Below are 12,340 nucleotides of genomic sequence, written 5' to 3' on the forward strand. Positions count from 1 at the left end.
TCCAGCTGTCCCACGTTATTTCATAAGTACACTCACAAATTTTAAAAAAAATACTCCCTCCGTCCCAAAAAAATTGAGACAAAATTTTTGGACACGAAGATTAAAAATTTATATTAAATAAATAGGAGAGATGAAAAAAGAAAAGATAACAGAGAGTAAAGTAAATGATGGAATAAAAAAAAGAGTGATTAGATGTTTTGTCTTTTGTTAAAAAATGAAATGACTCAACTTTGTTGGGACGGACTAAAAAGGAATACGACTCAACTTTATTGGGACGGAGGGAGTACTACTCACTCCGTCCATCTAAGAAACACGCTTTCTTTTTCAGTTTGTCCCAATCATCATGACATATTTCTATTTGGTGGTAACTTTCCTCTTCTAATTAATACTCCATCTATTCCATTAAAAAAGAAACGTTTTCCTTTTTTGGCTGTCCCATTAAAAATGAAACATTTCCTATAATGGAAATAACTCTATCTCTACTTTTTCATCTCTCTTACTTTCCTCTCTCTTCTTTAACTCACAAAACAACACTACATAAAATCCCGTGCCGATTCCCAAATGTTACATTTTAAGTGGGGCGGAGGGAGTAAATCCAACCACCTTTTTATTTCTCCTATTAAATTATTCAACTCTTTTTCTCTCTTCATCTAATACTAATATCCACTTTTTCTCTCTCGAATTAACCACAAAATAACTCCTAAAATCTCGTGCCAACTGAGATGTATGTCATCTTAGCCTAGACGGAGGGAGTAGTACAATTCACACAATTTCTTTTTTATGATATTTCGCTCTGAATTTAAAATATAAATACCACTCTCTACTTTATTTTCTCTAATTTAACTTATAAAATAACATTTTCTAAAATCTCATACTCGGTGCTCGTTCTCCGATTCTCGGTTAACCGGAATCGAAATCGGAATCGGAATCGGTCGGTTAATTGAGGAATCGGAAAACCGGTTCCGGTTCCGGTACCGATTCCTATTTTTTTTAAAATATCGGTTCCGATTCTAACCGGAACTGATCGGTTCTTAACCGGGAACCGGATTGCATTTTAATTTTAATTTTATTTTATATTTTTTAAAATAATATTGTATACACGTGTGTGTGTGTGTGTGTTCCTATGTGTGTGCGTATATGTGTTGTGTGCGTGTGTTTATACGTGGTTGTGTCATTGTGTGTGTGTGTTGCTTTTTCTTGATTAAATGTTGTTGTGTGTTCATGTGTCGTGTGTGTGTGTTTTGATATGTTGTTAAACGTGTGTGTGCATGTGTTGCTTTTATATTTTTGCAGATTTAGGTTATTTCTTTTATATTCCTTCTGTTTGGTTTTTTTTTAGTATTAGATAGTAATATTTTATGAGTTGATTTTTTTTTAGGTATTGAACGATAAATATTGTCGTCTTGTCGGTTTGTATTGTTGTAATTTTTTTTGAAATTTTAGGTATTTGATATATTGAAATTTTAGTTATTGGATTATAAATATTGAATCATTTATATCTTTATTCAAATAAATTCGGATTAAATATTATAAATCGGTTCCAGTTCCGAATCGGAATCGATCGGTTCTTAACCGGCCGCTTTCAAACCGGAACCGATCGATTCCGGTTCCGGTTCCGGTTCCGATTCTGAGATTCATGAAAATTTAAAACCGGTCAACCGGTCCGGTTAGAACCGGAACCGGCCGACTAAGCATGCCTACTCCCTCTGTCCCATGAAATAGGCCATATTTACTTTTTTATTCGTCTCATAAAAATAGTTCATATCCATTTGTGATAATCTTTTTGGTCCTTCTCTTTTACTTTATCATTCATGGGTCCCACCATGTACTCCCTCCGTCCCACAAAAGATGTCACACTATTGGGACGACACGGAATTTTAGGAGGTTTTGTTTTGTGTGTTAAATGAAGAGATAAAATATACTCCCTCCGTCCCGCTTAAGATGATACGTTTTCCTTTTTGGTTTGTCCCAACTAAGATGACACATTTCCTTTTTTGGTAACTTTCTCTCTCCAATTAATACACTCAACTATTTTTTCTCACTCCTATTAAAATATTCATCTTTCTTTATCTCTCTACTTTAATACTTACACCCATCTTTTCTCTCTCCAATTAAACATTTTAATACTCCTAAAATCCCGTGCCGGCTAAGCAATGTGTCATCTTAGCCGGGACAGAGGGAGTAATTTTTATATTTATGTGAGAGGGAATTTTATCAAAAAATGGAAATGTGACATTTTTTATGGGACAAACTAAAAAGGAAAGTGTGACATCTATTATAGGACGGAGGGAGTACTACACAATTTTAACTATTTTTTCTCTTTCTCTCTTACTTGCCAATTATGCATTAAAACTCGTGTCAACCCTAAATGACCTATTTTTTATGAGACGAAGGGAGTTAAAAATAAAAAAAAATATTTCATTTAAAATGAGACAAAAAGTGTAATTATTAATGCGTTAAATACTCCATCCATCCCACTCAGTATATATGATCAAAATAATTTGTTTTGTCCTAATTTTCAAATATTTAGTTAATTGAGCTTATAAGATAAGTTCAATTAGTATGGATTGATTTTACAAGTACTAATTCTTGTCTCTTGTGTCCCTTCAAAGACATAAAAAAAAAAAAAAAAAACTCCCTCCATGATGTCACATTTTATACATGATATATTTGGGATGATAATTTTGTTCCGTTCTTATACTATATGAATAAAATCAATGGGGTATAGTGTTGGGCTCATGCTAATGACTTAATAAGATTTTGAGTTGGGCCTAGTTTTATCAATGCCCAAATATCAGATCGATTTAGAAAGAAAATTATGAGGTTTAAAATATCAATTACTCCATTAGAAAATTTATTAAATTGACTTATAACTTGATTTAATTATCTATTTACAATTCGGATGTTGATTCAACTATTGAAGAAATGAGGAATCATTTATTTGAGTCCAACCTAGACTTGTTTAATTGGATAGTATCATCATTCATCCATATAGCTTATGATTACTTCAAGAATTTCAATTTAATTATGTGACTGATGTAAGAAGGTAACACATTTTCTTTAGCGTTATGATTTGTGAAGTCTTTAAGAGGAGTTGATTGAAATGATTAAAGACGAGAATTTTCCATTGTTTTTACGATTGATTAAATTAGACATTATTTCTAGCTTAGTATAATCCTTATGATAAAGTTCTAGCCATATACTGTACTAATGAAAACTTTAACCAATTAGGATTGCTCTAGAAATTAAATATGTTGAAGACATCTTTGTCATTGATTTACCCACATGTAAAACTATAAAACTGATACTAAAAAAAACCACACAACTTTCTGCATTGAATCATCTTCTCCTTTGTGTTGGTGTTGCTTTACTCTGTCTCCTTTTCTTCTTCTTCTTATAATATTCAACGCCAAAAAAGAATTCAACTAACCATCTTGGTTTTCCATAACGAGGAACACGACAACCAATACCAATTCCAACAATAGATCCACATCCATACCCCATCACTACACTTTTCCACCCAAATCCATCTATAAATTCATCTTCGTCTTCATCATCCTCTTTTTCTATTGGTCTTGTCTCCTCTTTGCATTTTCTCGTCAATGGAACTCCACATAGCCCAAAGTTTTCCACATACGAATCATTCTCAAATGTAGAAAACTGGTTAGATCGTGGTACTTCTCCCACCAGATCATTCATTGAAAGGTTTAATTTCGTAAGAAATGTCAACCCTGTCAATTCACTTGGAATCACTCCATCCATACTGTTTGAAGACAAATCCAACGATTCAAGTGTACTAATGTTTGCAAGAGATGAAGGTATATTTCCTATGAAGTTATTGTGCGACAAGTTCAAGTATCTGAGAGATTGAAGATTTCCTATAGAACACGGAATACTCCCTGAAAATCTATTCGAAGAGAAGTCAATCAACGTAAAGCCTTCCAATAATCTCTCCAATAATTGATGTTGACCTTTCAAAGTTACTCTCATCTCCAATAATATCCTAAAGAAATTTTCAATACTATTTCCAATAATATTATCCTTAGTTGTGTTTATCATTATATTGAAATTGTTGATATACCTTTCAGGTACAGAGCCCACAAATGCATTTCCAGATATATCTAAAACTTGCAACATGGGAAAGGGATGGTTCGTTAGTGAAGACGGTGACATGTTACCATCAAACTTGTTAGACCTCAAGACTAGCACCCGAAGTTGAGGAAAGGCTTCCATCCAGTATGGAAAATTGCCATGTATTCTATTATTTCCGATGTCAAGGCCCTCTAGACTGCTGCAGTTGGCTAATGACTCGGGTAATTTTCCTTCCAACTTATTACCATTGAAATTGATGGACCGGAGACTACACTCCTTACTAAACGTTGATGGAATTGGGCCCCTAAATCGATTCCCGTTTAGATGTAAGAAGTCTAGAGATTTACTCATGTTTCCAAAGCACATTGGAATTGTTTCCACCAAATTTGTATTTGAGAGAAAAAAATACTTAACCCGCGTTAGGTTGCAGATGGAGGATGGAAGCTTCCCGTTGAACTGATTGTAAGAGAGCATAAATGAATATATGTTTGATAGCTTCCCGATCCCGGATGGTAGTCGACCTGTGAGTCGACGAAAATGATAAAAAAAAAAATCTACATGTCAATAAAGCACATATCAGTAAGTAACTGAGATAGATGTTGGAAGCTCACCGTTTAGTTTGTTGTAAGAGAGAGATAAATCAGCCAATTTGGATAGATTTCCAAAGTCATGTGGAATTGGACCTATAGAAGCAAAAGATAATAAGAAACTAATCAAATGCTTGCAAGTTACTTCATCAATGCATACTGTTGGAGTCTTTGCTTAATGTATATTACTAATTTTTAGTACTTCATAAATTAATACTACTATATTGGAATTAGTTGCTTTCTTTCTTTAGTTACATAGGATAGCAGCTCACCATTTAATTTGTTGCGTGAACAATCAAGGTATCTTAAATTGGCAAGATTCACAATAGTGGGTGGTATTGAACCTGAAAATTAAATGAATAATAGCTTAAATTTTATTTGCAAAACCTTTGTGGAAAAAGTAATTCAAAGATTGCATGTTGTTGCGTAAGGAGGAAGAAAGCTCACCATCTAAATTAGTAAGAGAGATCTAAGTATTCCAGTTTTGATAAATTTCCAATGGTGGGTGCTATTGGACCTGAAAGAAGTCATTTGTACTAAATATCTCCAAATTGTACATTGCATGCTACCAACAAGTCAACAACAATAACCATTTTACTATTTGCTTTAGACTTTTGGTCTCCGTTCCATGTTAATAGAGTTATTTTTCTATTTTTGGAAGTTCCAAGTTAATTGATTCATTTTTATTTTTGGCAAAAAGTAATTCTCCCTTTTACTTTATTCTTTCTTCATCTCTCTTACTTTTTACACCATATATCCATTTAACACACTATTCTTAAACTCTATGCCGAAAAGAAATGCCTCTATTAACAAGGAACTCTATTAACAAGGAAGGGAGGGAGTAGTTTGATTCAAAGCATCTTAATAAATATGTTAAACTGAAAAACAAAATCCAAATAGTTACAAGTCTTACCATAGAAGGAATTTTTCTTTAAGTTCAAATACTGCAGCGGCTTCATGTGTCCAATTTCCGAAGGCAATATTCCACTAAGTTTGTTACCAGTTAGCTGAACCCTTTTCAAAGAAGACATGTTGAAAACGGTTGGCGGCAAAGGACCTGCCATTGTAAAAAGTTGTATGATCACAATTCACAATAGTTTTAGGTAATAGTTTTTAGATAATTACAAATTTGGTGTTAACTTATGTGTACTCTTCAAACCAAGGTTGCTTACCCGTTAAAGCATTTCCACTGAGGATTAAGAACTGTAACGCTTTCATATTTCCGATGCCAGGTGGCAACGAGCCGGATAACTCATTAGACGACATGTACAATATTTGTAAATTTTCAAGATGATGAATCTCTGGTGGAATAACTCCTGCAGAATTATAAAATCACAATTATGTTTTCATGTCCCAACTATGTAAAACAAAAGTTAAGTGATTAAACTTCCAGTGTGTTCACAATTAAAATCTAGAGTACTAGAGTTGGTAAAAACCACTCAAAATCAAAAGTATATGCATGTATATTCCAAATTAACATCATTTTTTGAGCTTAGTGGGCCGGGCCGGCTTACTCAGCCCATGCTAGATGAGACTTGGGCTCTTTAATAAATTTGGCTCAGGTCAGGTCAAACCCATATTATCAGTGAACTAAGTAAAAAAAGTATTTTCACGTATTTTATTCAAGTTATTTTACATGTTTTTTAATTGTAGTTTATATATATGTAATCATTAATTAATATTATAAATACATAAAATACTAGGGATATGATCATATGATAACTCATATTTATGGTGATAACCTAATAACCTATCATTCTATGGACGAAATATCATTTTATTATTAACAGAATATCATTTTATAGATTTAAAGTATCATTTTATAGTGTATACTCCCTCTGTCCGTGAATAGGAGTCCCGTTTTTTCATTTTGGTCCGTCCGCGAATAGGAGTCCCGGTTCATAATTATCATAAATGGTAAGGAGACTCCACATTCCACTAACTCATTCCACTCACATATCATTTAAAACAAATATATAAAGTGAGACCTCTGTTCCACTAACTTTCTTCCACTCACTTTTCTTAACATTTCTAAAAATTTGTGCCAAAAATAAATGGGACTCCTATTTGCGGACAGAGGGAGTAAATATTATTTTTAGTAAAAATGATATTTTTGACCTATAAAATAATAGGTTATTAGGTTATCACCATAAATATGGTTATCATTCTAACGCACCCCAAATACTGTAATACTGGTAATATTTTAAATAAATATACATGCTCAAGTGTCATATTGCAATTATTGTCTAGGAAATTAAATTGAAAATATAATTAAAAATAGGTAAAATAAAAAAATACAGGATTTATGGTGGTGGATTTTATATGGCATGGTCCTGGGTTGGGGCCTAGTACGATTTGGGCTTTTAATGGGCTTGGGCCGCGTGTGGTCCTAGATTTCAAAATAAAAGACTTAATTAGATCTCATTTCAATCGAGGACTCCAACCTAAGTATTTCATTTGTTATGTTGGGGCAACCAATTTGACAAGTTCAAAGAGAATTCACCCTTAATGCTCAGCAACTCCAACAAAGGCAAGGACAATGGATTTATAGATATCACATATGAAGAGATTGATAAATTATGAGCATATAAATTAGAAGTACCTCTTAAATTGTTGAAACTAAGGTCTAATACCTTAAGCTTTGTGATGTTCACAATTTCTCTGGGCACATTCCCACTAAGTTTGTTCAATCCAAAACTTATCCTCTCAAGTTGTGAGCATTGATCCAAACTCAATGGTATATCTCCCTCCAATTCATTACTTCCAAGATCAAGTACTTTGAGTCGTTGAAGTCTATTGTACCTGCAAATGTGCCTTGGAAGCGAACCCGACAAACTATTATCGTACAGATTGATAGATTCGACTACCGTCAGATTGAAGATTGTTGGAGCAATAGAACCATTAAGATAGTTTCCACTTAGATCAAGAGAAGCAAGAGAATAAAGATTTCCGATTTCGGGTGCAATGCTGCCTCTGACTCCCATCTTTGAGATGTTTAATTGAGTCACTCTGGTGCCATGGGAATCACAAGTGACTCCAATCCATGAGCAAACTGAGGTTTGAGTGCTCCAATTTTGCCTTATAGTACCTGAGGTGATGAGGGCTTTGAAAGCAATAAGAGAAGATTCATCTCTTTTTATGTCAAGTGTGGTAGCAATGCTAGAAGTGGTTAGACAAGAAAAAAATATGAAAGAAGATATGAGAAGTGGGGAAAGGCTATCCATGTTCAATTATTGTGTTAGCAAACAAGAAGCCCATATTTATTGACATCTAGAAAGGATGGTGGTGGAGATGTATTTAATTTCAAGTGGCGACAATAGGTTCTTTACAAGTCTAAGTCAATTTTGGAGTGCATGAATTAGGGAATCTTCATTATTGCAAAATAACAAAGTTCTAACTCTAGATCACGAGCTAGTGAGTGTGTATGGGGAAGAGGTGAAGTATTTGTGTTTCATATATATATGCAAAGACCCTCGTTGTGAATAACAATGATCTCTCTTCTTCCAATTCTACACCCTTTTTGGTCATATAAGAGTATAAGAGTCACATTTAGATCTCAGATTGGATTTTTGGCTGATTAGCTTCGTGTTTGAAAATTTAAAATTTATGGAAAATAAATTTGATCCCATCCGATTTGTTCGAAAATACAATTACGAAATTCGATCCAATTTGAAAATTTCAAAATTGGATAAAAATAATAAAAATCCAGAAATTAAATCCAATAGTAAAATTTGGAAACATTTTATAGTAGTTGAGTCATTTCCTTTTTGGGAAGCCAAGGTATTTGAGTTATTTTCATTTTTGGCAAACACTTTATTCTAACTTTTTTTTTTTTTAATTACTAGAGGTATCCACCAGCGAACCTAATAATTAATAGACACCTCAATGAGTGGGACATCGGGACAACTGCTTCTCTATTGTACTTTATTATCTGTACTTTAACCTTTACACATCAATCAACCAAAATAATTAGTGTTTTGTGTTTTAGTGTGAGGCATTTTTTAAATATTATTTAATTCTAATTTTAAAAGAATATTTATAAAAATAACTAGGGAGTAAAAAATCAAAATTAAAAGTTTAATTTGGTCCAAATCGGGATTAAACCCGTTGACCGTTAGTTATTAACGGAACAGTTAGTCCAGGACCAAAATGATCAAATTTACATATGTCCAGGACCAAAAAATCCAGAAGATAATGTTTAAGACCAAAAACGTAAAATGACCCTATGTTCAGGACCAATTTTGGCCTTTACTCGAAATTATTCAACTATATTGTGACGGAGGGAATAGATACCATTAAATTTGTTTGCTTTTTGTGAGAATATCAAATACCAACATATCAGTATAATCGTAATACTATATTTTTTGGTGAGAATTAACAAATTTTTGGATATCTAATATTTTGCTCACCATTAATTTATTGATTCACGAATGAAAATGACAAAATAATATGTTTATCAGTGAACTGATGGAGCAACTCTCACACGCATGCTTGGTATGATGGAATGGAATGAGAGTGAAATGGAATGGAGGTTGAAATGGAATGAAGATAGGAATACAATGTCAATTTCCTTGGATTTCTTTTGCATTTTCATCCATTCACTCATTCATTCCATCACACCAAGCAAATAAATATAATGGAAATAGGAATCACGTTCCATTCCATCGTATCAAGAAGCCTTATGCTTTTGTTTGAATGTTAAATGCAATTCGGTACAAATAGATGGTATCTCGTCGTTGCATGGTTGGAATAAAACAGACTAAACAGTGATCCGGTTTAGTAAGTTAATAATCAAATAATTATTCAATTATAAAAATTAAAAAACTCTCTCTCTCTCTGCGTCGGCTTCCCAACACTTTCCTTTACTGTCGTTTAGCTCTCCACTTTTTCCACCTTTCTTCCTCATCACCCACTTTCCTCTTCCAATTTGCACCTTCACTCAAATTTCATCCCAAAAATCCTCAGCTTCTCGTCATCTCTGGCTTGACTTACAGCGATCATGTCTTCCCACGTCAAAGAAAGTATGCTGCTACTCTTTTACTTTTGCTTTTCCCCATATCATGCGGTTATTTCTCTGCATCTTCCTCAAAACTAGTCTCTGTTTGCAACTTGCATCGAGATTTGGAATTCAATCTTATGTGAAGCTTAATTTTATCAAAATATGCTTTTTTAATCACTGATTAGAATAATCGGTAATTGCTAATTTGTTTGACTTCAAGCTACTACATTTGGTGGAAAAATTAGGTTTTTGTTACAAGGTGTGTAGAAATGCATAATTGATTTAGTTTTGCAGTGTGTAATTGTGTCTATTTTGAGGATTAATTAAAAAAATTATCTCTCTGTGTGTGTTTGTGTGATGGGGGATTTGATTTTCTGAATTGGGGGAAATATGGTGAAGATGTGACTATATGCATAGTTCTGGTTGTTTGATTACTAATTTTGTTTGAAGAAGATGTATTGAATGGAAGGGGTTGGAATTTGGGAAAGGAAATCAATGTTTCAGTAAATTGATGAGCTGAATACTTAGATGTAGAAGAATTTGTGATTTTTTTTTTTATTTCTGGGAAAATATAAGAGATGGTAGTCTAATGAATAAACTGGATCTTGCAGCTGCTGATGGGGAAATAGAGAAAGTGTTGGTCAGCCCCAAGAAGAGCCACAATCCGTTGGCGGACATATCACCCGCGCCATCACCATCTTCATCTACTGCCCCGGCTCTAGTTCTATCGAATTCAGGGAAGCGGATCGACCAAGCTGGGAGGAAGAAGTACGTGAAACAGGTGACTGGGCGCCACAATGATACGGAGCTGCATTTGGCGGCTCAGAGGGGTGATCTCGCAGCTGTGAGGCAGATACTCGAAGATATTAATTCTCAAATGGTGGGGACTTTGAGTGGTGCGGAATTTGACCAGGAGGTTGCGGAGATCAGGGCGTCACTCGTGAGCGAGGGTAATGAGTTGGGAGAGACGGCGTTGTTTACTGCAGCGGATAAAGGGCATCTTGATGTGGTTAAGGAGCTGATCAAATATGCTAACAAGGAAACACTCGGGAAGAAGAATAGGTCTTTGTTTGATCCTCTGCATATAGCTGCGAGTCAAGGGCATCATGGTGAATATCTAATCTCGGATCGATTTTTATAATCTCTATTTGATCTGTTTCCATTATTTGTTCTCGATATTTCATATATCTCATAAAGAACTAAACAGCTAACAGATTTTTTCATGTTTCCATATGTACTACTGTTGTTGTGTCTGAAACCAATTTTGGTTTAATTTTGTAGCGATTGTGCAAGTGCTGTTGGATCATGACCCGAGTTTGAGTAAAACTATTGGCCCGTCAAATGCAACTCCTCTTATAACTGCCGCTACTAGAGGTCATAGTGCAGTAGTAGATGAGCTCCTGTCGAAGGACTGCAGCTTGCTGGAAATTGCTAGATCAAATGGGAAGAACGCGTTGCACTTGGCTGCTAGACAAGGGCATGCGGACATTGTCAAGGCGTTGCTTGACAAAGATCCACAGTTAGCTAGGAGGACGGACAAGAAGGGGCAGACAGCACTGCATATGGCCGTTAAAGGGGTTAACTCGGAAGTTGTTAAACATCTCTTAGATGCTGATGCAGCTATAGTAATGCTCCCAGACAAGTTTGGTAACACTGCTTTGCACATAGCTACGAGGAAAAAGCGAGCACAGGTAAAAAAATATTGTGTCTTCTTCACCTTTTCACAAAATATTATGCTGACAAATTCAAAAAGAATTAAGATTTGATGATATTTTGTTCCTTGCAGATTGTTAGTCTGTTACTACGCCTGCCCGACACCAATGTGAATGCACTGAACCGAGACGGCAAGACATCTCTTGACATTGCGGAAGACCTTCCGCTATCTGAAGAGTCATCTGAGATTAAGGAGTGCCTTTGTCGTTATGGTGCTGTTAGAGCTAATGAGTTGAATCAGCCTCGAGACGAGCTGCGGAAAACCGTGACTCAAATCAAGAATGACGTCCACATCCAGCTCGAGCAAACAAAGAGGACGAACAAGAATGTCCACGGCATCGCCAAAGAGCTGAGGAAGCTCCACCGAGAAGGCATCAACAACGCCACCAACTCGGTGACCGTCGTTGCCGTCCTCTTCGCAACCGTCGCCTTCGCGGCCATCTTCACCGTGCCCGGTGGAGACAACGATCATGGAATGGCCGTGGTAGTCGGAAGCATCTCCTTCAAAATATTCTTCATCTTCAACGCAATTGCCCTCTTCACATCCCTAGCTGTCGTCGTGGTTCAGATCACGTTGGTTAGAGGCGAGACGAAGGCTGAGCGACGCGTGGTAGAGGTCATCAACAAACTGATGTGGCTGGCCTCCGTCTGCACTTCCGTGGCATTCATAGCATCCTCTTACATTGTGGTCGGGCGCAAGCATCAGTGGGCTGCAATACTGGTCACAGTTGTCGGAGGAGTCATAATGGCCGGGGTTCTCGGGACCATGACCTACTATGTGGTGAGGTCGAAAAGGATAAGGTCCAGTCAATAACAATAGTAGAAATATAATCTTTTCATGCAATTATGATCATAAATATATATTTTCCTTCAAACCCACCCCAACGCCAAAAACCCAAATTTGCACCTTCTCAACTAACCTATCATCTCCACTCCTTCCCCATGCAAC

General features: G+C 35.5%; 3 protein-coding genes across 3 annotated transcripts; 1 reads left to right on the top strand and 2 right to left on the bottom strand.

Annotated features, from left to right (window-relative positions):
- Positions 1 to 3,233: 3,233 nt before the first annotated feature.
- On the bottom strand, positions 3,234 to 5,669 carry LOC125202835 (receptor-like protein 33). Its single transcript, XM_048101310.1, has 5 exons — positions 5,593 to 5,669; positions 5,127 to 5,196; positions 4,952 to 5,023; positions 4,704 to 4,775; positions 3,234 to 4,613 (listed from the first exon to the last, which is right to left on the bottom strand). The coding sequence occupies exon 5, from the start codon at positions 4,564 to 4,566 to the stop codon at positions 3,340 to 3,342; it is 1,227 nt and encodes a 408-aa protein (XP_047957267.1). The 5' UTR covers positions 4,567 to 4,613; positions 4,704 to 4,775; positions 4,952 to 5,023; positions 5,127 to 5,196; positions 5,593 to 5,669; the 3' UTR covers positions 3,234 to 3,339.
- A 1,463-nt stretch (positions 5,670 to 7,132) lies between these two features.
- Positions 7,133 to 7,663, bottom strand: LOC125191302 (phytosulfokine receptor 1-like). The gene has a single exon (XM_048088822.1). It carries the CDS (start codon positions 7,661 to 7,663, stop codon positions 7,133 to 7,135), a length of 531 nt encoding a protein of 176 aa, XP_047944779.1.
- Positions 7,664 to 9,524: 1,861 nt separating this feature from the next.
- Positions 9,525 to 12,205, top strand: LOC125191311 (ankyrin repeat-containing protein ITN1). The gene is made up of 4 exons (XM_048088836.1): positions 9,525 to 9,700; positions 10,290 to 10,787; positions 10,960 to 11,369; positions 11,465 to 12,205. The coding sequence occupies exons 1-4, from the start codon at positions 9,679 to 9,681 to the stop codon at positions 12,203 to 12,205; spliced, it is 1,671 nt and encodes a 556-aa protein (XP_047944793.1). The 5' UTR covers positions 9,525 to 9,678.
- The last annotated feature ends 135 nt before the right edge of the window (positions 12,206 to 12,340 follow it).

The sequence above is a fragment of the Salvia hispanica genome, chromosome 1 (assembly GCF_023119035.1).
Source record: "Salvia hispanica cultivar TCC Black 2014 chromosome 1, UniMelb_Shisp_WGS_1.0, whole genome shotgun sequence".
Lineage (NCBI taxonomy): Eukaryota > Viridiplantae > Streptophyta > Magnoliopsida > Lamiales > Lamiaceae > Salvia > Salvia hispanica.

What these genes read in the sequence shown, in the direction of transcription:
- LOC125202835 (XM_048101310.1), bottom strand. Translation starts at nt 4,566, where the DNA reads ATGCTCTCTTACAATCAGTTCAACGGGAAGCTTCCATCCTCCATCTGC.
- LOC125191302 (XM_048088822.1), bottom strand. Translation starts at nt 7,663, where the DNA reads ATGGGAGTCAGAGGCAGCATTGCACCCGAAATCGGAAATCTTTATTCT.
- LOC125191311 (XM_048088836.1), top strand. Translation starts at nt 9,679, where the DNA reads ATGTCTTCCCACGTCAAAGAAA. An exon ending in GTCTTCCCACGTCAAAGAAA is followed by an intron (nt 9,701 to 10,289) that starts GTATGCTGCTAC and finishes TGGATCTTGCAG; the next exon opens with CTGCTGATGGGGAAATAGAG. An exon ending in TGCGAGTCAAGGGCATCATG is followed by an intron (nt 10,788 to 10,959) that starts GTGAATATCTAA and finishes TTAATTTTGTAG; the next exon opens with CGATTGTGCAAGTGCTGTTG.